Source organism: Cololabis saira, chromosome 3 (genome assembly GCF_033807715.1).
Source record: "Cololabis saira isolate AMF1-May2022 chromosome 3, fColSai1.1, whole genome shotgun sequence".
Lineage (NCBI taxonomy): Eukaryota > Metazoa > Chordata > Actinopteri > Beloniformes > Belonidae > Cololabis > Cololabis saira.
Window position 1 is genome coordinate 54,062,443 of NC_084589.1, and position 26,811 is coordinate 54,089,253.

General features: G+C 47.7%; 1 protein-coding gene across 1 annotated transcript in view; it reads left to right on the top strand.

Annotated features, from left to right (window-relative positions):
* Window positions 1-21,478, top strand: part of LOC133440528 (ras GTPase-activating-like protein IQGAP3) — a 74,778-nt gene extending 53,300 nt beyond the window's left edge. The window contains 12 exon segments of the mRNA XM_061717804.1: window positions 1,096-1,236; window positions 1,347-1,431; window positions 1,725-1,969; window positions 3,446-3,578; window positions 3,685-3,787; window positions 9,984-10,101; window positions 10,580-10,667; window positions 11,018-11,233; window positions 11,507-11,670; window positions 13,469-13,561; window positions 19,519-19,627; window positions 19,821-21,478. Coding sequence (XP_061573788.1) covers window positions 1,096-1,236; window positions 1,347-1,431; window positions 1,725-1,969; window positions 3,446-3,578; window positions 3,685-3,787; window positions 9,984-10,101; window positions 10,580-10,667; window positions 11,018-11,233; window positions 11,507-11,670; window positions 13,469-13,561; window positions 19,519-19,627; window positions 19,821-19,934 — 1,609 coding nt within the window. The 3' untranslated portion in view covers window positions 19,935-21,478.
* The last annotated feature ends 5,333 nt before the right edge of the window (window positions 21,479-26,811 follow it).

The following is a 26,811-nucleotide window of genomic DNA, read 5'->3' on the forward strand; positions in this document are numbered from 1 at the left end:
GCAAAAATCAGTAGCGTAAGTTGTGAAACCTCTCGTGAACCAGTGTCTTCGTATTTCCCTCACCATCCCCCCCTTTGACACATGGTCCAATCCGTGTGTCAATTTAGCAAAGTGAGCAAAACTAAATCTGGGGAGACATGGCCGGCCGTCGGGCCCCGTCCACACCCCGTCAATTACCCTGCAGTCTGTATTCTTCCAGGACTGTTTTTCAGGCTGTGAGGACCTTAACTGCAGGTCAGGAATCTCAACCGAGGTCACAGCGGAGGAAGGAAGGAGTAGGAAACAGCCTGTATCTGGAGAGATAAAGGTTGCTTTGACACAGTTTTTTGAAACTGCGTCTGCTCGAACATTTCCCTTGAGAGATAAGATCAGATTTGTTAGTGTGAGCATCACATTTACACACAGCAATTTGTTCAGGCAGCAACATGGCGTCCAGGAGGGCGGCCACTAGTACGTGGTGCGCTATGGGTCTACCTGTGGAAGTCAAAAAATCTGTTACGCTAAATTTGGCCAAATCATGAACAACACCCAGGCGTATCTGCTGTCAGTGTAAATGTTTACTGATTTTCCTTCAGCAAACGTGCACGCCTCTGTCAGCGCCACCAGCTCAGCTGCCTGAGCTGAGTGTTTTGGGGTCAGAGGCGATACAGAGTCATGCAGCGTGGGGACAGTAAAACCTGCGATGTAACCGGCCGTAGCAGATCCCTGGAAGCAGAACCAGCGCCAGTCAATTCCAACATCACTCAAATCAGGTCCTGGGGAACAAATGGATGTTATCGTAGCCACAGTCGTGTGGTTCTCCGTCCCCGCTATAGCAGCTATAGCTACTGTAGACCCCCGGACTCACCTGTACCTGTCCTCACCTGTCCCAGCCCCCTCCCCTCCCAGGTGTCTCACCTGTACCTGTCCTCACCTGTCCCAGCCCCTCCCCTACCAGGTGTCTCACCTGTACCTGTCCTCACCTGTCCCAGCCCCCTCCCCTACCAGGTGTCTCACCTGTCCTCTCACCTGTCCCAGCCCCCTCCCCTACCAGCTGTCTCCAGAAGCAGCTCTGTAGACTCACCTGTCCTCACCTGTACCTGTCCCCCCCTGCAGCCCCCTCCCCTACCAGGTGTCTCCAGAAGACGCTCTTTCCCACCCGGAGGTTCAGAGACGCGTGGACGTGGCCGTCGTGAACCTGAAGAACCTGACGGACCGAGTCTTCACGGCCGTCACCGGGAACCTGCACCGGATCCCGTAAGTTTGAACCTGCACCTAACCCCCCACACCTGTATACCCCACATGTGTATGTATACCCCCCCCCTCCAGGTGGACCCCCCCCCCTCACGGTGTCCCTCTCTCTCCAGGTACGGTCTCCGCTACACGGCCAAGGTTCTCAGAGATTCCCTGAAGACCAAGTTCCCTGAAGCCGGAGAGGACGAGGTCTACAAGGTAGGACTAGATCCTGGTCCTGGTCCTGGTCCTGGTCTAGGTCTGATCTACAAGGTAGGACTGGATCCTGGTCCAGGTCTGGGTCCTGGTCCTGGTCTGGGTCTGATCTACAAGGTAGGACTGGATCCTTGATCTGGGTCTGGGTCCGGATCTCATTCCTGGTCCTGGTCTCAGTCAGGTCTGGACCAGGTCCTGAACTGATTCTCTTCTCAGATCGTGGGGAACCTGGTCCTGGACCAGAACCTGGACCAGGTTCAGGTCTGGTTCTGATCCTGTCCTCCTTGTCCCCCCAGATCGTGGGGAACCTGGTCTACTACCGCTACATGAACCCGGCCATCGTGGCTCCAGACGGGTTTGAGGTTCTGGACCGGACCGGTCCGGCCCTGCAGCCCGAGCAGCGCCACCTGCTGGGCTCGGTGGCCCGGATCCTGCAGCAGGCGGCGGCCCACAAGCTGTTCTGGACCGGGGACGGGACCGGGGACCGGGACCAGACCCGGGTCCTCAACCAGTTCATCAGCCAGACCCACGCCAGGTTCAGGTGCGGCTCCGCGGGTCGGGTCTGGGGACAAACGAGACGAGAGAGGACGAGATTATAAATGACGTTTATAATTTTAACAAAACACGACTGAGCTCGATAAAAACCATTAAGCAATAAAACATGTTACATTTATGCACTAGTCCCGCCTCAGCTCGGTTAGCCCCTACTCAGCTCGGTTAGCCCCTACTCGGCTCGGTTAGCCCCTACTCGGCTCGGTTAGCCCCTACTCGGCTCGGTTAGCCCCTACTCAGCTCGGTTAGTCCCTACTCAGCTCGGTTAGCCGCCACAGCCCCGTCTTTCCCTTCTCCACTAGGGGCTGAGGCGGGTAGAGCCGCTCCAAGCTGATACTTTTTCTGTAACCATTCTGCCGAGGTTCTAACCGGGCTGAGCCGGGAACGCTTCATCTGACATTATTACTAGAAAACTTAAAACGTATTAGTGCTGGGCGGTATACCGGTCCATACCGAATACCGGTGTTTATTTTTCATATACCGTAATACCGGTGAATATGTACAGTAGCGTACACAACGTTGGGAACGCCGCGCGGCGCTACGTTCCGCCGCGCAGCGGAACGTAGCGCCGCTGGACAGTGTTGCCCCTCCCACTGTATGGGCCGGCCAGGCCTAAAAATAAAAAAATCAATGATCATTTACGTTTATGAGCGCCTCTGCAGCTGTTCTGCAACATGAGTCAACCTGCTTCGTTGCCTAGTAAAGCCTGAATTATGGTTCGGCGTTAAATCGACGTAGAGCCTACGGCGTAGGGTACGCAGTGACGTGCACCGTACGGCCGCTCGCCGCGTACCCTACGCCGTAGGATCTGCGTTTGTGTGACGCGGAACCATAAATCAGCCGTAACGATGCGAGTACCGCTGCTGAGAGCGCGGGCATATTATTATACATTATGGGATGTATAGAGTTTGTAGCTCGCCAACTATGGCGCCGCCAAAAAAAGGAAAAATATGTCGGGTGACAGACAACATGATATAAAGAAATGTTTCTGCAGGTCCGTGTGTTTGTGTTTGCATGTGACGCTGCAGGGAAGCATGAAGGAAAACACAGCCCGACGACACACCAGGCGTCCGCGGGGTCCTAGTGCCGGCACGCGTGAGGCCATGCAAACCTGTATTTATACTAGTGTGGACATTAATGTTTTTCTACAATATTTCCTCCTCATGACAGTAAAATAGGCCATTCTAAGCCAATTTACTGCAGCAATTCCTTTCCAAATCATTAGAAAATGTGGTTTACACCCAGTTGTGCATGAAAACAAAAACACCGTGATATACCGTGAAACCGATATAATTTTGAAAAATACCGTGATATAAATTTTTGGTCATACCGCCCAGCACTAACAATCCTGCCTCATGCTCCTTTAAAGTTAAAGTGCTTTAGTGCTCAGATTTGTAAAGTGCTGATGCACCGGGGTGGTTCTGATCCGGTTTCTGGTGGTTCTGATCCGGTTTCTCTCTTCCAGGAAGTTCCTGGTCTCCGTCTGTGACGTCCCAGAACCGGAGGACCGGTTCGGTCTGGACCGGTTCTCTGACCTGCTGACCGTCCACCGACCCGTCATTTACATCTCTGTTAGTGAGATGATCAACACGCACAAGGTAAGAACCGGGTCAGAACCAGAACCAGGTCTGGACCCAGAGACCTGGACCAGAACCAGGTCCTGGTCCTGGACCTGGTCTGATGTGGATTCTGGTCTCTCCTCAGCTGCTGCTGGAGCACCAGGAGGTTTTGTGTTCCGACCCGTCAGACCCGCTGAGGCTGATCCTCCAGGACCTGGGACCGGTTCCAGCCCTGCAGGACCTGAGCGGTACTGCAGCACTACCCACTACTACACAGTAACAGGCCGTGGTATACGCTCATTATATCAGCTGAGGATCATTATATCACAGTTAATGAGAAGAGGCGGGGCCGAGGAAGGCGTTGACCATAAAGGAAGGTACCGGTATATTTATCATCGTGTGTGTGTGTAAGCGGTAGTCCGTGAACCCGCGCCGAGAGCAGCTACAGCCAATGTCCTTGATGTTCTCAGACGGCTCGGTCAGTTCTGAAACAGGTCCACAGATGTTCCTGAGAGGGGAGGGTTAGTGGGGGCAGAGTCACCTAGTTTACATTCCACCAGGGAGATTGTGACCAGAGCGATCGGCCAAACCGCCCTGTCAAGGTCAGATTATAGAATCAGCATTTTTTTGGAAACAGGCAGCCTCAGTAATTTTCCGTCTGCCTTCAGTCTCTGATCAACATCAGCGACTCCAATCAGACGAATAGTGATCAATTCCGGCCATGCTGAGCTCCCAGCTTCTCCATGTTGTTATCCATCTTGTTACAGGGGTGATAGCGCTCCGGCGTCACGCCGGATTTCCGGCATACCGAGGTGTTTGTGAGAAAAAAATAAATAAAATCAGGTTTGCCGTTTATTTTTCTTATGATATGAATTTTTCATATACCGTAATACCGGTGAGTAGCGTACACAACGTTGGGAACGCCGCGCGGCGGAACGTAGCGCCGCTGGACCCTGTTTGTGAGGGGACTGTTTAGCCAGTGAGCAGTGAGCAGAGCCGGCAGGGAAAAGTCAACAGTGTCCGCGTGTCCGCGTGTAACCTAAATCTACCATGGCATCAGCGTTAGGGCTCGGCCAAGTGAGGCTTTGTTAATATATGAGCTTTATAAATTTATTAAATATATGAGCGCGGAGTCGGCGAGGAGCTGCGCGGCGAGGAGTACGAGCCCGGGCGCACAGTGAGTCGTGCTGTGAAGCCTGATTTATGGTTCTGCGTTAAATCGACGCAGAGCTTTCGCCGTAGGGTGCGGCGTAGTTTGCGTAACCCACGGCGTATGGCCTGCGTTGGTGTAACGCGGAACCATAAATCAGCCTTAAACCACACCTGCAGCCCATCAGCTCATCAGAAGGAGAGGTTAAGCTGCGAGATGTTGATTGCTGGTTCGTTTTGTTAACTCTGAGAGCTTTATTGGTTGGTTTGTTAGCTTGCTAGTGTTTTTTTTTTCTGGGAGTTATTTATGAAGAAGTTCTGAGTTCCGTGTGAGCAGTATTCGAGTTGAGGGGGATGAGGGGTGATGTGATGGCACCCCCCCTGAAATAAAAACGGTCCAAATCATCCCCCCCTGAAATAAAAACGGTCCAAATCATCCCCCCCTGAAATAAAAACGGTCCAAATCATCCCCCCCTGAAATAAAAACGGTCCAAATCATCCCCCCCTGAAATAAAAACGGTCCAAATCATCCCCCCCCTGAAATAAAAACGGTCCAAATCACCCCCCCCTGAAATAAAAACGGTCCAAATCATCCCCCCTGATATTAAAACGGTCCAAATCATCCCCCCTGAAATAAAAACGGTCCAAATCATCCCCCCTGAAATAAAAACGGTCCAAATCATCCCCCCCCCCCCTGAAATAAAAACGGTCCAAATCACCCCCCCCCTGAAATAAAAACGGTCCAAATCACCCCCCCCCCTGAAATAAAAACGGTCCAAATCACCCCCCCCCTGAAATAAAAACGGTCCAAATCACCCCCCCCCTGAAATAAAAACGGTCCAAATCATCCCCCCTGAAATAAAAACGGTCCAAATCACCCCCCCCCTGAAATAAAAACGGTCCAAATCACCCCCCCCCTGAAATAAAAACGGTCCAAATCATCCCCCCTGAAATAAAAACGGTCCAAATCATCCCCCCCTGAAATAAAAACGGTCCAAATCATCCCCCCCTGAAATAAAAACGGTCCAAATCATCCCCCCTGAAATAAAAACGGTCCAAATCATCCCCCCCTGAAATAAAAACGGTCCAAATCACCCCCCCCCCTGAAATAAAAACGGTCCAAATCACCCCCCCCCTGAAATAAAAACGGTCCAAATCATCCCCCCCTGAAATAAAAACGGTCCAAATCATCCCCCCCCCCCTGAAATAAAAACGGTCCAAATCACCCCCCCCTGAAATAAAAACGGTCCAAATCATCCCCCCTGTAAAACTGCCATCCCTCCTTTCCATCCCGTATGTCATTTCATCAATGAATGTGGTTTTACTGCTATTTCAACACTTAGAGTCATCACCAGAAAAATAACACCAGAGAAATAACTTATTTGACAATTTTCACCTGTTTCAAGTAAATTTTCACTTGAAATAAGTAGGAAAATCTGCCAGTGGAACAAGATTTATCTTCTCATTACAAGCAGAAAAATCTTGTTCCACTGGCAGATGTTTCTACTTATTTCAAGTGAAAATCTACTTGAAACAGACTCATTTATTGCTTCTGTAGTTGAAAAATACATGAGAACAGGACCTTGAAAAAAAATAATCACATATTAAATCGCAATCGTAATATTGAGGAAAAAAATCGCAATTAGATTATTTTCAAAAATCGTTGAGCCCTACATCAGAATCATAAGTGCTGCCACCTCATTGTAAACGGCATCATTTTATGAGGCCATGCAAACCTGTATTTATACTAGTGTGGACATTAATGTTTTTCTACAATATTTTATTATTATTTCGGTTATTTCGGCATGTTTAATTTCCTCCTCATGACAGTAAAATAGGCCATTTTAAGCCAATTTACTGCAGCAATTCCTTTCCAAATCATTAGAAAATGTGGTTAACACCCAGTTGTGCATGAAAAAAAAAAAAAAACGTGATATACCGTGAAACCGATATAATTTTGAAAAATACCGTGATATAAATTTTTGGTCATACCGCCCAGCACTACGTTCGCGTAGATCCGAGAGATGTTTTCACTCAAAACCACACCAGTAGCCATACTTAAGCCAATCGGTAATAGTGTAGGGGGTGGTCTTGGGTTTTGACCAATCAGATTGATTCTAGCCTGGCGTCACCAGGCTCCAGGCTGTTAACCGAAATCACCAAAATAAATATGTTCACCAACATAAAACGTATAAAATAGACATTAACTTTGTAATACAATAAAAGCAAACGGTCAACTTAACCTTCGTCTGGTGTTAGCTTTCTGTTACCATCTCCGATGTTAACTGGTCGGTTTTGACCCGTGTTTTATATCATCTCTAAAATACACTAAAAGCAATTATCCATCATCCAATTTGTTTCTCATCTCTTGGTTATATTGTTAGGCTTCCTTATCCATGAAAATATTGGTTTTAATATTTTTGGTGTGGGAACTCTGGGCCTTTTTTTGTCAGTATAGCCTTTGATTTCAATTTAAAAAAACTGGCAAAATGAGCCTCAAGAGAATCATATGAATAAATAAAAGGTTGTTGTGTTACCTGGCTATTACTGAGGGGTATTAGAACACATCTCTTAAATAAATTTGTTTCATTTATTTTTTCATTTTAATATTATTAACTATAGTAACATCTATGGTGTTATGGGTCAATTTCGACCCATATACATTTACCTCAAGGAAATGGAAAAAAAGTATTTTTTCAACAATAGAACTTTAAAAAATTGTCACAAGTGATATTGTGAGCCTGCAGGCCAGTAGTCAAATCAAGGACCACACGTTTTCCTTGGTTCTTCTCAGGGATGCCACTCGCAGCTTTGCCTGTGTAAATCTGTAGGTTCCAGGCATAGCTGTTTTTGGCATCGCAGGCTGCCCAGATGTTTATGCCGTACTTCCCTGGCTTACTGGGTATGTATTGCCGGAAGGGGCATTTTTCTGGGAAAGGGAGAAGACGTTCATCCACTGTCACCTCTGGCCCTGGGTTGAACATCAGTGGAAGGAGCTGAACCCATTTCTCCCAGACATCCCTGATGGGGGCAAGCTCGTCAGATCTTGTTCTGGTATCCCTGCTGTCAAATCTGAGGACTCGGGATATCATTCGAAAGGTCTGAAGTGACATTGTTGCCCGGAAAATATTTCTGCCTGTCGATGCATCCCAGAGACTATCAGTGGACTCATTGCAGGATCTGTACACTCCAGCAAGAAGAAGAACACCAATATAAGCATCCAGGCATTCCTCATCCATGTCTTTCCACATGTCGCCATGGACTTTTTTCCCTTCAAGATTTGTCATAGCAATTATGACTCTTTTTATTGGCAATGGCCTAAATAGCTCAAAACATGTTTTGATATCTCTGACTCTTGTCAAAGCAAACCTTGTGATTCCAGGGGTGTTTTTGATGACATCTTCAGCAGCTGCCCTGCCATTACATCATGAGGTACTGAGCTCCAAAGTATCTTTCCATTTTTGGACTTGAATTTTTCAGCAGAAGAAGCTTCAGCACCAGTGACCTCCTCGTCAGACTCACCAGATGTGTCAGTATCTTCTGGATGATACTGCACATCATCTTCCTCCTCAGAAGCCTGCTGCTCTGCATCACTATGCTGCTCATTGTCGTCTCTCTCATTTTCAAGAAAAATATAGTCCAGAACTTGGCTTACTGTAAATCTTCTTCTCATCTTTGCATGCTACAAACTGGTGTGCACTCTGCAAGTGAAATGAGTGTCTGGACATGCCCGACTTTATTTGATTTTGTTTATGTGCAAGTAAACTGGAAAACAAAAATCCAAAATGAGAATCCACTGAAGCTCACATGACTGGGAGAGGAGCTGGCTGTCTGACAATGCACTTATGATTTCAGTTTTGGCTCTAATTATTGCTTTATAAGCTTATTTTATAACTGGGTCGAAACCGACCCTAACACCACAAAGGTAACAATTTCAACCAGAGCATTTTATAATTTAGTGAAAAAAAATGTATTTATATTATTTTGTTGAAATAGAGGTTCCTGACAAAGTCAAAAAGCCTTGAAGCAATAAACGCATTTTTGTGGTAGTTTTATGGATTTAAAACCTGTGAACGGGTCGGTGGCGACCCTAACAACAGACGAAGGTTAATGGCTCTTGGACTTCCTGTAAATTATATTCCTTAAATGAAAGAGTTTCACCGTATTTTATTAGGTTGGTGCTTTTATTTCGACGGACTCTCTCTCGCCCTGGATCTGTTTCCTACCAAAACAGCGGGTCAACGGCCTCAGACCATTCAGCAGTCACTTCACATGCGGTTGTGTTTGTGTGTGTTTGGCAGCGTGGAGGCATATCTACAAAAATATGGAAAATCTACAAAAGTCATCAGAATATTCAATTTAATGAACTATTTATCAAAATGTTGTCCCAGGGAATCACACCCCTGGCCTATGTTGTTCAATTGTCTCATTCTGTTTTCTATGGGCTGCATGTGGTGAGCTTGAACAACAGGACCATGGGTCAATTTACACCAGACTTGCACTTTAAGAGGACAAAAAATGACAATTGTGTTGATCGGGGCATATATCTTGGCTTAGGGGCTCGCTTACCTCCCAGGGAAAAAAAGTTCATGCTCAGGATTTTTTTTTACTATCACCCCTGTTGTTAATGAGCTCAAACACCGCGGCCAGCCTGCCGTTCTGCTCGAGAATATCATCCAGCTTACGGGCCTGCTCCCCAAACGTAAAAGTCAGAGTGCTGATCGCTTTGCTTGATCCATCTGCCACGTCCGGCAGCTTCGAAAGAGCAAAAGAGGCCGCCGACGACTTACGCATTTGTCAATACATCAGGAAACCCCCACCTCCGATCAAGGAGATAATCAGGAGAAATCCTGCTATCATAAATCCAAATATGTAGGCATCTTCTACGTCCTCGATTGACATTATCGCCATACACAAAGGCTTCCAGTATTTGTAGGAATCCATTGTGTATCCAGCAAAAACTGTCCCATCGGGGCAGGAGGGCTCCCTTACCCCCTGACTTCTTGTTGTGCTGAGAGACCAGTTAATCAATTCCATGATTGTAGAGTTTGGGAGGAGTGAAAAGAAGCGACTCTGAAGATGAGACAGGACAAAAGCAGCAGCAGGGCAGATAGATAAGGGAGAGGAGCAGAGAAGCGTCCGCCTTCGTCGAGAGCCGGAAGAAGAAGCAGATCATTATACCACAGTTAACAACCAATCAGATATGGTGGTATCAGGTGGTTCCACCTGGTACCACCTGGTATCAGGTGTAACCAGGTGTGTCCAGGTGTAAACACCTGTGTGTTTTCTCCTCAGGTGATTCTGATCCCGGGTCCGACTCCAGTAAGGTGGAAGTTTCTCTGACTTTGACCAACAAGTTCGACGTCTTTGACGAGTCGGTGGAGAAACCGGACGTCGGGGGACTGTTGCTCAGGTAGCATGCTAGGCTAGGTGGCTAGGAGCTGCTGCTCAGGTAGCATGCTATGCTAGGGGGCTAGGAGCTGCTGCTCAGGTAGCATGCTAGGCTAGGTGGCTAGCAGCTGCTGCTCAGGTAGCATGCTAGGCTAGGTGGCTAGTAGCTAATAGCTGCCACTAAACACTAGATCTGCTCAGACCCGGGAGGTTTTTTCTTTTAAAACGTATTTCTCTTAATTGGCTCTTTTTCGGTAAATAGTGGCTAATTCTGAGAGAAGTGATTGCAACTTTGTGTCTGTTTTTTATTACTATTTTATTGATCAATGTAGTACGTTAGTGATTTAATTGTTTCTAAACTTTGTATTTTCTTTTGCTATTTTATTTCTTTAAACATTTTAATGTTTACTGTTCAGCACTTTGGTCGACCTCGGTTGTTTTATAAATGTGCTATATAAATAAATATATCTAACTCCTGTTCTCTCCTGTGATTGGTCCAGCACCAAACAGCTGATCATCGACATCATCAGGACCCAGTCAGGTGACTCGCTGAGCTGCATGCTGGGAGCCGGCAGCTCCCCGGACCAGGTAACTTACCCGCACCCTGACCTCTGACCCCCCACCAGATCCCCCCCCCCGCTGAGCTGCATGCTGGGAGCCGGCAGCTCCCCGGACCAGGTAACTTACCCGCACCCTGACCTCTGACCCCCCACCAGACCCCCCCCCGCTGAGCTGCATGCTGGGAGCCAGCAGCTCCCCGGACCAGGTAACGTGACCTCTGACCCCCCACCTGACCCCCCGCCTGACCCCTGACCTACAGGAGGCGTGCCACGCCCTGCTGGTGCAACGCCGCACCCAGCCCCCCTGACCTCTGACCCCTCCCCTACAGGATGCGTGTCACCAGCAGTGACCTATGACCTCTGACCCCCCCCCTACAGGAGGCGTGCCACGCCCTCCTGGTGCAACGCCGCGCCCAGCGCGAGGCGGCAACGCCCAGCAGGATGAGGAGGAACCAGTCGCTGGTCGCCGACGGCAACCTGAGCCTGGAGGAGAAGAAGAGGAAGGTGCTGAGGAACCTGAGGCGCCTGCAGACCCTGGGGGTCCTGACGGGACCCGGGTCCCCGGAGGACCAGGTGCTGGGGATGATCGCCCAGGTGAGGGGGGGGGGGGCTAATTTGTTTCCTCTCCTCCTATAGGACGTCCACTTGCAGGGGGCGGGGCTACACTGCAGGGGGCGGAGCTACACTGCAGGGGGCGGGGGCTACACTGAAGGGGACGGGGCTACACTACAGGGGGCGGGGCTACACTGCAGGGGGCGGGGGCTACACTGAAGGGGGCGGGGCTACACTACAGGGGGCGGGGCTACACTGCAGGGGGCGGGGCTACACTGCAGGGGGCGGGGCTAACTCTGTCCTCTCCTCCTATAGGACGTCCGGCTGCAGCGCCGCCACCGCCAGCGTCGGGGGGCGGAGCTTCAGAAGCAGCGGCGGACGCTCGTTAGCTTGCAGAAGAAGAGCAGCTTCCACAGCCAGCAGGTCGACTTCTACCGCCATTACATCACTTCCTGTCTGGACAACCTGACGGCCCGCACGTACGTAGCTCCCCTTCTACCGCCGTTACATCACATTTGGACCATTGCACGGAGACACAGAAAGATACAGGTAATGAAAACACAAAACAGTACAAGGACAGTAATAATTGGAATCATAATTTTAGTCATTATGTCAGTCCAGGGGCCGGAAGTCAGCCAGGACCAGAAAGTGGTGCCTGCTGAGCGTCTGTCTTCTGACACGACTCTGGCCAACTGACGTAATTCGGCTATAGCTTTGGTAACATTAGCTTCAGCACCAGGTTCATCAGGGATGAACATACAGCCTAAATTACAACAACAATGTACGTAAAGAGTTTGAGGAACAATTCCTAGCATGTCAGCATGACTCATTATTGGAAAAGTTTCCTCCATCTCTCGGACTCCTCTCCAGCTTGTTGTAGCCAGTCAGTTTGGGCTAGTCATCTTCTTCAGGCCCGTGGCTGGTGAGTAGGCGTCAGGTGAGTTCTTCAGCGGAGAAAGGTTTTGATACCGTCCGACTTCCGGCCTACTCCGGGTCTGGAAAGTTTCCTACTTACCTGCACTGTGACTGGTGAACCCACTTAGATCGTTCAGCCATCTTTACTGCTGTCGGTGTCGTGATCTGGACCACGATTTTCGTTTCACCAATCAGGATCAGGATCTGGTCACCTGGTTTCAGCAGTTCCTGCTTAGGAGAGAGAGGAGAAAGTGGCAGCTTACAAGAACTTTGAACATCTTTTCAGCAAACATTTAACTCATCCACATCGAGAGTGGATCTGCTTCTTCGGCTTTCTCTTGCCACGGTTCTCCTTCCCATAGAGGGAGCTGGAACGGGCGACCATGCACCCAAAGGGTGTGACAAAAATGTTTAAAGTAGGTATTTGAATACTTATACTTTGTGTACTATACCCTTCATCCCTCCTGTTTGAGACATGGGACTTCCCATGGCTCAATTTAGCCACCAGGGGGAACAGGTTTTCTGCAAGTACTGGTTTGTTTCGTACTGCATAAAAGCCTTCTGAAGTTACAGTAGCACCTTCATTTAGCCAAATGTCCTTTTCCTGGAAGGGTCAGGGCTGCCAGAGTCCTGACTTCTCCCCAGATAAGTGGTTCTCCCACTTCTTGACCTTTGCACCCTGGTAGGTCGGGGTCTGACTTAATGATTCTCTAGGGTCGGTTATCTCTATGTCCCCCAGTTCCCCCCGCCGTCACCTTAGATTAACTAAGTGTGGCAAAACCTGTGGGTTAGTGGGTTATGGCTTTATTAAAGTGACAACACACGAGTTAATAACATAACGGTCCAGAGACAAAACGGTTAATCACATAACGGTCCTGGCCGTTCATGCTCGGATGCCTCACACACAAAACTGTCCGTGCAGCAACTCTCCTGCAACGTAAAACAATAGTCCTCAGTGAACCTATATATATATATGAACAATAACTCATTGTAAAATGTCACTGACATGCAACTGACAGTCGGCTCATAAACACGCCCCTCCACTGTATCGAAAATACAGCGGTGCTCATTCCACGGGACGAAACCAAACCTGATGAAGCTGTCAATCATCAGTACGTGGTTTTCCGACAGATAAAGTAAAGAAAAATGATTGATATGTGTCACACACGTGTAAAAGTCAACCCAATCATACACAGCTCATACTTGCAATGGCAAGAATTACATTTCCATACAATCCGGGTCAAATACAGTATTACTAAAGTAATTTGAAACCATTCGACGGTGAATTAACACCAATTCTACATCACTACGCCTCCATTCAGGGCTTAGAATGACTCAAGTTTAAATTGGTTTGTGTTGCAGGAAGCCGAGCAAGCAGAAGCCTCTGAGCTACAGCGCCACCCGGCTGCAGGAGAAGGGAGTTCTGCTGGAGATCCAGGACCTGCCGGCCTCGCAGTAAGCCCCGCCCCCGGTGACGTCATCACTACACTGGTGACATCATCACCACCCTGGTCACGTGACTCTGGTCACGTGACTCTGGTCACGTGACTCTGGTCACGTGACTCTGGTCAGGTGACTCTGGTCACGTGATCACATGATCACGTGACTCTGGTCACGTGATCATGTGATCATGTGACCAGAGTCATGTGATCATGTGACCAGAGTCATGTGACCAGAGTCACGTGACTCTGGTCAGGTGACTCTGGTCACGTGATCACATGATCACGTGACTCTGGTCACGTGATCATGTGATCATGTGACCAGAGTCATGTGATCATGTGATCACGTGACCAGAGTCACCTGACCAGAGTCACGTGACTCTGGTCACATGACTCTGGTCACATGATCACATGACTCTGGTCACATGATCACATGATCACGTGACCAGAGTCACGTGATCATGTGATCACGTGACCAGAGTCACCTGACCAGAGTCACGTGACTCTGGTCACATGACTCTGGTCACATGATCACATGACTCTGGTCACATGATCACATGATCACGTGACCAGAGTCACGTGATCATGTGATCACGTGACCAGAGTCATGTGATCATGTGACCAGAGTCATGTGACCAGAGTCACGTGACTCTGGTCACATGATCACATGACTCTGGTCACGTGATCACGTGACTCTGGTCACATGACTCTGGTCACATGATCACATGACTCTGGTCAATTCAATTCAATTCAATTTTATTTATATAGCGTCTAATACAACAGAGTTGTCTCTACACGCTTTACAGAGACCCATACCCAGAACATGACCCCCGAGCAGTTATTACATAAACAATGGCAGGTAAAAACTCCCCTAGTGGGAGAAAAACCTTAAGCCAAACAGTGGCAAGAAAAAACTCCCCTTTAGGAGGGAAGAAACCTTGAGCAGGACCAGGCTCATCAGGGGGGACCCTCCTGCCGAGGGCCAGACTGGTGGGTCAGGGACGGCAACAGCACAGCAGGCAGGTGGAAGCAGCAACGGGATGACCGGGGGTGGGGACCGCAGGCCAGCACGCACCTCCCGAAGCTCCGGCCCAATCAGCAAGTCCCAGGTTGGGGTGCAGGGTCGGGGAAAGGTTGAAAAGGGGCAGGGCCAGGGAGAGGAGTCTTGAGGGACGAACATTCTCCCCCGCCCAAAAGGGGCCGTTACCCTGCCCCCCTCACTCCCACACTGCAGGTTCCGGTGTCCGGCAAAGGATGCTGCAACATGGACAAAAGAGAGAAAAGGGAGGAGAAGGGGGGGCCAGCACAAGAAACCACAGGAGCGACTCTGACACACTAAAGTTTACACTACCTAGAGATTTACCAACACCAGCTAGAGGTTTACTAAACACTAACTATAGGCTTTACTAAACAGAAATGTTTTAAGTTTAGTTTTAAAGGTGGAGGTGGTGTCAGCCCCCTTAACCCAGATTGGAAGTTGGTTCCATAGTAGTGGCGCCTGATAGCAGAACGCCCGCCCTCCAAATCTACATTTAGATACTCTAGGAACTACGAGTAAACCTGCACTCTGAGAACGGAGAGCTCTGACAGGAACATAAGGCACTATCAGGTCTTGCAAATAATGCGGAGCTAAGCCGTTTTGGGCTTTATACGCAAGTAATAAAATTTTAAATTGGATTCTGAATTTTACGGGTAACCAATGGAGCGACGCTAACACTGGAGAGACGTGGTCTCTCCTGCTGATTCCTGTCAGCACTCGTGCTGCTGCATTCTGGATCAGCTGGAGCCTATTCAGCAAATTACTTGGACATCCTGCTAACAACACATTACAGTAATCCAGTCTAGAAGATACAAACGCATGAACTAGTTTTTCTGCATCACTCTGTGAGAGGATTTTCCTAATCTTTGCAATATTACGGAGATGGAAAAAGGCTATTTTACAAACCTGATTGACATATGGTTTAAACGACAAATCCTGATCGAAAATAACACCAAGATTTCTCACAGTTGCACTGGAAGCCATCGCAACACCATCTAATCCCTTCCTAAGATGCTCTGGACCAAGAATGATAACCTCTGTTTTATCTGAATTTAGAAGCAGGAAATTTCTGGACATCCAGTCCTTGATGTCCCTAAGACATGCCTGAAGTTTAACTAACGGTTCTGTTTCATCCGGCTTCATAGACAAATAGAGCTGCGTATCATCAGCATAACAATGAAATTGTATGCCATGATTCTGGATTATACTTCCCAACGGCTGCATGTATAAACTGAACAAGATTGGCCCTAGCACTGAACCCTGCGGAACACCATAACAGACCCTTGACTGTTCTGAAGAAACCTCATGTACATGAACAAACTGGAACCTGTCAGATAGGTATGATTTAAACCAACATAGAGCTGTCCCTTTAATCCCAACAACATGCTCTAACCTGTGCAGTAAAATGCCATGATCTATAGTGTCAAAAGCAGCACTGAGGTCCAGTAGAACCAGTATGGACACTAATCCCTTATCTGAGGTCCAGTAGAACCAGTATGGACACTAATCCCTTATCTGAGGTCCAGTAGAACCAGTATGGACACTAATCCCTTATCTGAGGTCCAGTAGAACCAATATGGACACTAATCCCTTATCTGAGGCCATAAGGAGGTCATTCGTGACTCGAACCAGTGCTGTCTCTGTGCTATGATGCATTCTGAACCCTGACTGAAAGACTTCAAACAGATCATTTCTATACAAATAGTCACATAACTGGCTTGAAACTGCCTTTTCCAGAATTTTAGACACAAATGGAAGGTTGGAAATTGGTCTATAATTAGCTAAGGTGTCTGGGTCAAGAGAAGGTTTTTTAAGTAAAGGTTTAATTACTGCGACTTTGAAAACCTGTGGTACATATCCTAAACTTAGGGATAAGTTAATTTGGTCCAGTATTGTCGTACCAATAAGAGAAAAAATATGTTTGAATAGACGAGTCGGGATGGGGTCTAACATACATGTGGTTGACTTAGCTCTATTAACGAGTGAAGTCAGCTCAGGGAGGTCTATAGGATCAAAACAGTCTAGAGACAAGTCAGAGCCTAGGGAAGTCGCTAAAGCTGAAGAAACACCTACAACCGGCTGGTTGATTTCTTCTCTAATTCTCGCGATTTTACTGTTGAAGAAGCCCATAAAGTCCTCACTACTGAGAGCTGCAGGAATGCACGGCTCAACAGAGTTGTGACTCTTTGTCAGCCTGGCTACAGTGCTGAACAGAAAACGTGGGTTACTTTTGTTATCCTCTATCAACGTTGAATAATAAGCTGTTCTGGCTTTGCGAATGGCTTTTTTATATACTATTAGAATATCTTTCCATTCACGATGAGAGTCTACAGACCTACAAGAGTACCACTTCCTTTCCATTTTACGCACGTTTTGTTTCAACATGCGGATATCTGAATTATACCAGGGAGTTAAGCTCCTGTGGCTAGAAACCCTCCTTTTCAAAGGAGCAACTTCATCTAAAGCTGAATGCAACAAATCAGCAGTGTTACTAGCAAGAAAATCAACATCAGAGGTAGAACCCAGGTCACTGGCCTCGACTACATCACTATTTCGCACTGTCGTAAGATAAGCAATGGCCTCCCTAAATTTAACAATAACTTCATCAGACAAACATCTGCTAAAATAATACCTCCTATTTTGCACTTCAACATCAACAAAATTAAATTCAAACGTTATTAAGTAATGGTCGGATAAAAGGGAGTTTACAGGTGACACCAACAGACCATCAGTTTCAACACCGTAGGTGAGAACGAGATCGAGAGTATGATTAAAACAGTGCGTCGGTTTATCCACTTTTTGTGAGATACCCATTGATTCTAGAAGAGAATCGAAGGCTAATTTAAGATTATCGCTTTCAACATCCATATGAATGTTAAAATCACCCACTATGATGAATTTATCTGTGCTGATCAATAATCCAGAAAGGAAATCTGAAAATTCAGACAAAAACTCCAGATACGCACCAGCAGGGGGCCGGTACACTACCACTAACACAACTGGCTTCTCTGATTTCCGGCTCGGAAATTTCAGACCAAGCATGAGGCTTTCAAATGTATTATAGTTGCACTTAGGTTCAATTTTTGTTTCGAGACCGGAGTTATAAATTGCTGCGACTCCTCCGCCCCGGCCCGTGTTTCTAGGAATGTGATGATTAAAGTAGCCGGGCGGAGTTGATTCATTCAAACTAACATACTCTTCCTCCTGTAACCATGTTTCTGTTAAGCAGAAAATATCACTCCTGCTCTCTGTAATTATATCATTTACTAACAGAGACTTGGAGCTTAATGATCGTATATTTAGTAGTCCGCATCTAATTTTTCGGTCTGTAATTGGTACCAAATGTACATTGGTTTTAATTTTTACAAGGTTATCTTGGTTAACGCCTCTATAACGCTGCACCTGGTGAACTTTTGGAGGGCGGGGAACTGCAACCACTTCTATTTTGCTAGGCACCTCTAACTGACTAAGCCTCGCCTCCAGCCCTGTTAAACTACAGCTCTGCATCCTGGCCTGGACCCTGCATTGTCAGGGGGAGTGTCTAATAACATTGGCCAGATTTCTAGACATAAGAGCTGCACCATCCCGGGTGGGATGAATGCCGTCCCTTCTAATCAGACCGGGCTTTCCCCAGAATGTCTCCCAGTTGTCAATAAAGTCCACGTCGTTTTCTGAACACCACTGAGACAACCAGCGGCGGAGCGAGAGCATGCGACTAAACATGTCATCGCTGGTCAGATTGGGGAGGGGGCCAGAAAAACCTACAGAGTCCGACATGGTCTTGGCGTAGTTACACACCGAGACAATATTCATTCTGGTTACTTCCGACTGGCGAAGACGGGAGTCATTAGCTCCGACATTGATGATAACTTTACCATATTTACGATTACCCTTTGCCAGTAGCTTCAAATTTGCTTCTATGTCGCCCGCTCTGGCCCCCGGGATACACCTAACTAAGGTCTCTGGAGTCGGCTTCACATGTCTCACAATAGAGTCTCCAATCACCAGGGTCCGTTTCTCAACAGATGTGTCGCTGAGTGGGGAAAATCGGTTAGACACATGAAGCGGGTGGTGTTCCGTGAGCCCTTTAAGACTAGTCTTCCTCCGAACCGTCACCCAGCTGCCCTGCCTGGCCGGCTGCTCGGGAGCTGCAGGGGAGCGGTTACGCTCAGCTGCTACGGGCCGGTCCGCCGCTAGCTTAGCCTGGTTAGCTGAGGAGGCTCTCGGACTATGGTTTAGTTGACCGAACCGGACCTCTAACTGACTGAGCCTCGCCTCCAGCCCTGCAAATAAGCTACACTTTAAGCACTTACCGTCTTCACTAAAGGAGGCAGAGGAATAACTAAACATTTCACACACTGAGCAGCAAAGAGGAGAAACGGTGGGAGACGGAGAGGCCATGCTAAGATGCTAACGGAGGCTAACGGACAGAAAATGTATCGGTGATTGGTGACAGTGAAAGTTACGGAAGAGAAAATGAGCGAGTGTTGAAATAAAGACAGTAATGTACCAGATATAGTGCTATTTTACCAGAAAACAGTCTAAGTTTTAGATAAAAAGTCGGGAGAGATCTGAGCCTGCAAACGCCGTGAGACGGCAGCAGCAACAGACCGCAACACCAGGAAGTGACGCGATGCGTGACGCAATACGTTACCCAATCAGCTTAGGAGACAGCCAGAAGCCAAGTCTGGTCACATGATCACATGACTCTGGTCACATGATCACGTGACTCTGATCACGTGACTCTGGTCACATGATCACGTGACTCTGATCACATGATCACGTGACTCTGGTCACATGATCACGTGACTCTGATCACATGATCACGTGACTCTGATCACATGATCACATGACCCTGATCACATGATCACGTGACTCTGATCACATGACCACGTGACTCTGATCACATGATCACGTGACTCTGACTGTTCCAGGTTCAAGAACGTGGTGTTTGACGTTTCCGCTGGTCCAGAGAAAGGAGGATTCACGGTCCGAGCTCGGTTCCTGGGGGTGGAGATGGAGGCCTTTCAGCTGCAGTACCAGGTAGGAGGACCCCCTTAGAGACCTGGTCCTGGACCAGGACCTGGACCTGGTCCTGGTCCAGGTCCTGGTCCTGGTCCTGGTCCTGGTCCAGTTCTAACCCGGTTCTGTGTTCCAGGACCTGCTCCAGCTCCAGTACGAGGTCCTGGTCCTGGTCCTGGTCCTGGTCCAGTTCTAACCCGGTTCTGTGTTCCAGGACCTGCTCCAGCTCCAGTACGAGGGCGTGGCCGTCATGAAGATGTTCAACAAAGCCAAGATCAACGTCAACCTGCTGATCTTCCTGCTCAACAAGAAGTTCTTCAACAAGTGAACCTGGACCGGGACCGGGACCGGGACCTGGACCGGGTCCTGAACCGTGTTCTGGACCTGGACCGGGTCCTGGGGGGTCGTCCCCGGGTCAGGACTGGGTCTGACCCCAGACCGGGTCCAGGACTTGACGACATGAACGAACCGAATATGTGGCGGAGTGAAACGTCTTCTCACAATCTTTAACTCAACCGCCCCGTTACCATGGCAACCGCCCCATGGTAACCGCCCCGTTACCATGGCAACCACCCCATGGTAACCGGGCGGTTACCGCGGTAACCCACTTCATGTCTCCACAGAGAGCAGGATACTTTACTACATCATTTATATCTACAAATATATACGTATTTGTTTAATCGTGCCGTAAACGGAGTGAAGCTTCACCTCCAGTTAACTCCTCCCACTCCATCTGTGGCTCCTCCCACTCCAGTTAACTCCTCCCACTCCATCTGTGGCTCCTCCCACTCCAGTTAACTCCTCCCACCATTTGTGGCTCCTCCCACTCCAGTTAACTTTATATCTTTATATCTTTTTAAACTAAGACGTTTATTTATTCTCCGTCTCACTACATGGTTATTCTTGTTTGTTTGTAACTTATGTAACTATAAACTCTGACGTCCGTCCACTCGTCTAACATTAAAACATTAAAAACTAAATATATTAGTTTAATCACAGATGTGGGCGGAGCCTCCGAGCAAACGGACGTCATTGGTTTTACCTGTTTGTGCTGATCAATAAGTGCTGATCAATACCTGATGATCAGTAAGTGCTGATCAATACCTGATGATCAGTAAGTGCTGATCAATACCTGATCAATAAGTGCTGATCAATACCTGGTGATCAATAAGTGCTGATCAATACCTGGTGATCAATAAGTGCTGATCAATACCTGATGATCAGTAAGTGCTGATCAATACCTGATGATCAGTAAGTGCTGATCAATACCTGATCAATAAGTGCTGATCAATACCTGGTGATCAATAAGTGCTGATCAATACCTGGTGATCAATAAGTGCTGATCAATACCTGGTGATCAATACCTGATGATCAGTAAGTGCTGATCAGTAAGTGCTGATCAATAAGTGATGATCAATACCTGATGATCAATACCTGATGATCAGTAAGTGCTGATCAATAAGTGATGATCAATAAGTGATGATCAATACCTGATGATCAGTAAGTGCTGATCAATACCTGATGATCACTAAGTGCTGATCAATAAGTGCTGATCAATACCTGATGATCAATAAGTGCTGATCAATACCTGATGATCAATAGGTGCTGATCAATACCTGATGATCAATAGGTGCTGATCAATACCTGATGATCAATAAGTGCTGATCAATACCTGATGATCAATAGGTGCTGATCAATATCTGATGATGATCAATACCTGATGATCAGTGAGTGCTGATCAGTAAGTGCTGATCAGTAAGTGCTGATCAGTAAGTGATCAATACCTGTAAATATTTACTTTCTTCTTCTGTTCTTTTATTTCCTTCTTTCTGAGGAAAAAAATGTAAATTCTGAATAAAGACGTGAAACTTTTCTGGTGCCGTTTGATTATTGGTTATTGGTTCTGGTCCTGGTCCATACACAGGACCAGGACGGCTCCATCAGAACCATGGACAGCTCCACCAGAACCATCAGAACCATGGACAGCTCCACCAGAACCATGGACAGCTCCATCAGGACCATGGACAGCTCCATCAGAACCATCAGAACCATGGACAGCTCCACCAGAACCATCAGAACCATGGACAGCTCCATCAGAACCATGGACAGCTCCACCAGAACCATCAGAACCATGGACAGCTCCATCAGAACCATGGACAGCTCCATCAGAACCATGGACAGCTCCACCAGAACCATGGACAGCTCCATCAGAACCATGGACAGCTCCATCAGAACCATGGACGGCTCCATCAGAACCATGGACGGCTCCATCAGAACCATGGACGGCTCCATCAGAACCATGGACGGCTCCATCAGAACCATGGACGGCTCCATCAGAACCATGGACGGCTCCATCAGAACCATGGACGGCTCCATCAGAACCATGGACGGCTCCATCAGAACCATGGACAGCTCCATCAGAACCATCAGAACCATGGACAGCTCCATCAGAACCATGGACAGCTCCATCAGAACCATGGACGGCTCCATCAGAACCATGGACGGCTCCATCAGAACCATGGACGGCTCCATCAGAACCATGGACGGCTCCATCAGAACCATCAGAACCATGGACAGCTCCATCAGAACCATGGACAGCTCCATCAGAACCATGGACAGCTCCATCAGAACCATGGACAGCTCCATCAGAACCATGGACAGCTCCATCAGAACCATGGACAGCTCCATCAGAACCATGGACAGCTCCATCAGAACCATGGACAGCTCCATCAGGACCATGGACAGAACCATCAGAACCATGGACAGCTCCATCAGGACCATGGACGGCTCCATCAGGACCATGGACGGCTCCATCAGAACCATGGACGGCTCCATCAGAACCATGGACGGCTCCATCAGAACCATGGACGGCTCCATCAGAACCATGGACAGCTCCATCAGAACCATGGACAGCTCCATCAGAACCATGGACAGCTCCATCAGAACCATGGACAGCTCCATCAGAACCATGGACAGCTCCATCAGAACCATGGACAGCTCCATCAGAACCATGGACAGCTCCATCAGGACCATGGACAGAACCATCAGAACCATGGACAGCTCCACCAGAACCATCAGAACCATGGACAGCTCCATCAGAACCATGGACAGCTCCATCAGAACCATGGACAGCTCCATCAGAACCATGGACAGCTCCATCAGAACCATGGACAGCTCCATCAGAACCATGGACGGCTCCATCAGAACCATGGACAGCTCCATCAGAACCATCAGAACCATGGACAGCTCCATCAGAACCATGGACAGCTCCATCAGAACCATGGACAGCTCCATCAGAACCATGGACGGCTCCATCAGAACCATGGACAGCTCCATCAGAACCATCAGAACCATGGACAGCTCCATCAGAACCATGGACAGCTCCATCAGAACCATGGACAGCTCCATCAGAACCATGGACAGCTCCATCAGAACCATGGACGGCTCCATCAGAACCATGGACGGCTCCATCAGAACCATGGACAGCTCCATCAGAACCATCAGAACCATGGACAGCTCCATCAGAACCATGGACAGCTCCATCAGAACCATGGACAGCTCCATCAGAACCATGGACGGCTCCATCAGAACCATGGACAGCTCCATCAGAACCATGGACAGCTCCATCAGAACCATGGACAGCTCCATCAGAACCATGGACAGCTCCATCAGGACCATGGACAGAACCATCAGAACCATGGACAGCTCCACCAGAACCATCAGAACCATGGACAGCTCCATCAGAACCATGGACAGCTCCATCAGAACCATGGACAGCTCCATCAGCTCCATCAGAACCATGGACAGCTCCATCAGAACCATCAGGACCATGGACAGCTCCATCAGGACCATGGACAGGACCATGGACAGCTCCACCAGGACCATGGACAGATCCATCAGAACCATGGACAGCTCCATCAGGACCATGGACAGGACCATGGACAGCTCCACCAGGACCATGGACAGATCCATCAGGACCATCAGAACCATGGACAGCTCCACCAGAAACATGGACGGCTCCACTAGAACCATCAGAACCATGGACAGCTCCACCAGAACCATCAGAACCATGGACAGCTCCATCAGGACCATGGACGGCTCCATCAGAACCATCAGGACCATGGACAGCTCCATCAGAACCATGGACAGCTCCATCAGAACCATGGACAGCTCCATCAGGACCATGGACAGCTCCACCAGAACCATCAGAACCATGGACAGCTCCATCAGGACCATGGACAGCTCCACCAGAACCATGGACAGCTCCACTAGAACCATCAGAACCATGGACAGCTCCACCAGAACCATCAGAACCATGGACAGCTCCATCAGGACCATCAGGGCCATGGACAGCTCCATCAGAACCATGGACAGCTCCACCAGAACCATCAGAACCATGGACAGCTCCACCAGAAACATGGACGGCTCCACTAGAACCATCAGAACCATGGACAGCTCCACCAGAAACATGGACGGCTCCACTAGAACCATCAGAACCATGGACAGCTCCACCAGAAACATGGACGGCTCCACTAGATCCATCAGGACCATGGACAGCTCCATCAGGACCATGGACAGCTCCACCAGAACCATGGACAGCTCCACTAGAACCATCAGAACCATGGACAGCTCCACCAGAACCATCAGAACCATGGACAGCTCCATCAGAACCATCAGAACCATGGACAGCTCCATCAGGACCATGGACAGCTCCATCAGGACCATCAGGACCATGGACAGCTCCATCAGAACCATGGACAGCTCCACTAGAACCATCAGAACCATGGACAGCTCCACTAGAACCATCAGAACCATGGACAGCTCCACCAGAACCATCAGAACCATGGACAGCTCCATCAGAACCATGGACAGCTCCATCAGAACCATCAGAACCATGGACGGCTCCACCAGAACCATGGACAGCTCCATCAGGACCATGGACAGCTCCATCAGGACCATGGACAGCTCCATCAGCTCCATCAGAACCATGGACAGCTCCATCAGAACCATGGACGGCTCCATCAGAACCATGGACAGCTCCATCAGAACCATGGACAGGACCATGGACAGCTCCACCAGGACCATCAGAACCATGGACAGCTCCATCAGGACCATCAGAACCATGGACAGCTCCATCAGGACCATGGACAGCTCCATCAGGACCATGGACAGCTCCATCAGGACCATGGACAGCTCCATCAGGACCATGGACAGCTCCATCAGGACCATGGACAGCTCCATCAGGACCATGGACAGGACCATGGACAGCTCCATCAGAACCATGGACAGCTCCATCAGAACCATGGACAGCTCCATCAGGACCATGGACAGGACCATGGACAGCTCCACCAGGACCATGGACAGCTCCATCAGGACCATGGACAGCTCCATCAGGACCATGGACAGCTCCATCAGCTCCATTAGACTCCACATCCTGCTCACTCAGAACCCCTCATGTGCCTGAATCTCCGTTGCCGTGGTTACCACCTTTACCGTCCTCAAACAGACACAGGTGAAGGTTATTATACTGAATAATGACTCAAACACAGATGAAGGTTATTATAGTGAATAATGACTCAAACACAGGTAAAGGTTATTATACTGAATAATGACTCAAACACAGATGAAGGTTATTATACTGAATAATGACTCAAACAGACACAGATGAAGGTTATTATACTGAATAATGACTCAAACACAGATGAAGGTTATTATACTGAATAATGACTCAAACAGACATGAATGAAGGTTATTATACTGAATAATGACTCAAACACAGATGAAGGTTATTATACTGAATAATGACTCAAACACAGATGAAGGTTATTATACTGAATAATGACTCAAACAGACACAGATGAAGGTTATTATACTGAATAATGACTCAAACACAGGTAAAGGTTATTATAGTGAATAATGACTCAAACAGACACAGATGAAGGTTATTATAGTGAATAATGACTCAAACAGACACAGGTGCAGGTTATTATAGTGAATAATGACTCAAACACAGATGAAGGTTATTATACTGAATAATGACTCAAACACAGATGAAGGTTATTATACTGAATAATGACTCAAACAGACACAGATGAAGGTTATTATACTGAATAATGACTCAAACACAGGTAAAGGTTATTATACTGAATAATGACTCAAACAGACACAGATGAAGGTTATTATACTGAATAATGACTCAAACACAGGTAAAGGTTATTATACTGAATAATGACTCAAACACAGGTGAAGGTTATTATACTGAATAATGACTCAAACACAGATGAAGGTTATTATACTGAATAAAGACTCAAACACAGGTGAAGGTTATTATACTGAATAAAGACTCAAACAGACACAGGTAAAGGTTATTATACTGAATAATGACTCAAACACAGATGAAGGTTATTATACTGAATAATGACTCAAACACAGGTGAAGGTTATTATACTGAATAATGACTCAAACAGACACAGATGAAGGTTATTATACTGAATAATGACTCAAACACAGATGAAGGTTATTATACTGAATAAAGACTCAAACACAGGTGAAGGTTATTATACTGAATAATGACTCAAACACAGGTAAAGGTTATTATACTGAATAATGACTCAAACAGACACAGGTAAAGGTTATTATACTGAATAATGACTCAAACACAGGTGAAGGTTATTATACTGAATAATGACTCAAACACAGGTAAAGGTTATTATACTGAATAATGACTCAAACAGACACAGATGAAGGTTCATGCCATCACCTCTTGGTCTGCTATTTTTTATGTAAATGATTACTCAGCTGACTAGTAATTATCTACCTCTTCTTACTTTTTCCTTTTTTTTTCTACCCTCTCACCCCTCCCCAGTTATGTTGTACTTCATGTCCCTTTTTTTCCTTTCTCTTCTCCTTCCGGGCCCATCTCCACAATCTGTTTACCCTACAACTGGCATAGAACCTTAAATTCCACAACCGAACAATATGATGTGGTTTTGCTGCAGCCCATTCCATCTTCACTCTCCCCTCCCCTCCCATCCTCCTTCTCTTTCCCCCATTATACCACCTTAACTTTAAACCCTCAGCACTTATTCGTAACCAGCACTTTAACTTACTCTGGCACTTTACCGCCTAAACTTTTAACTGCTAAATGTGAAACTATGTGTGTAATGTATTCACTATTGTAATATATGTAAATGTCTAAGATCGTG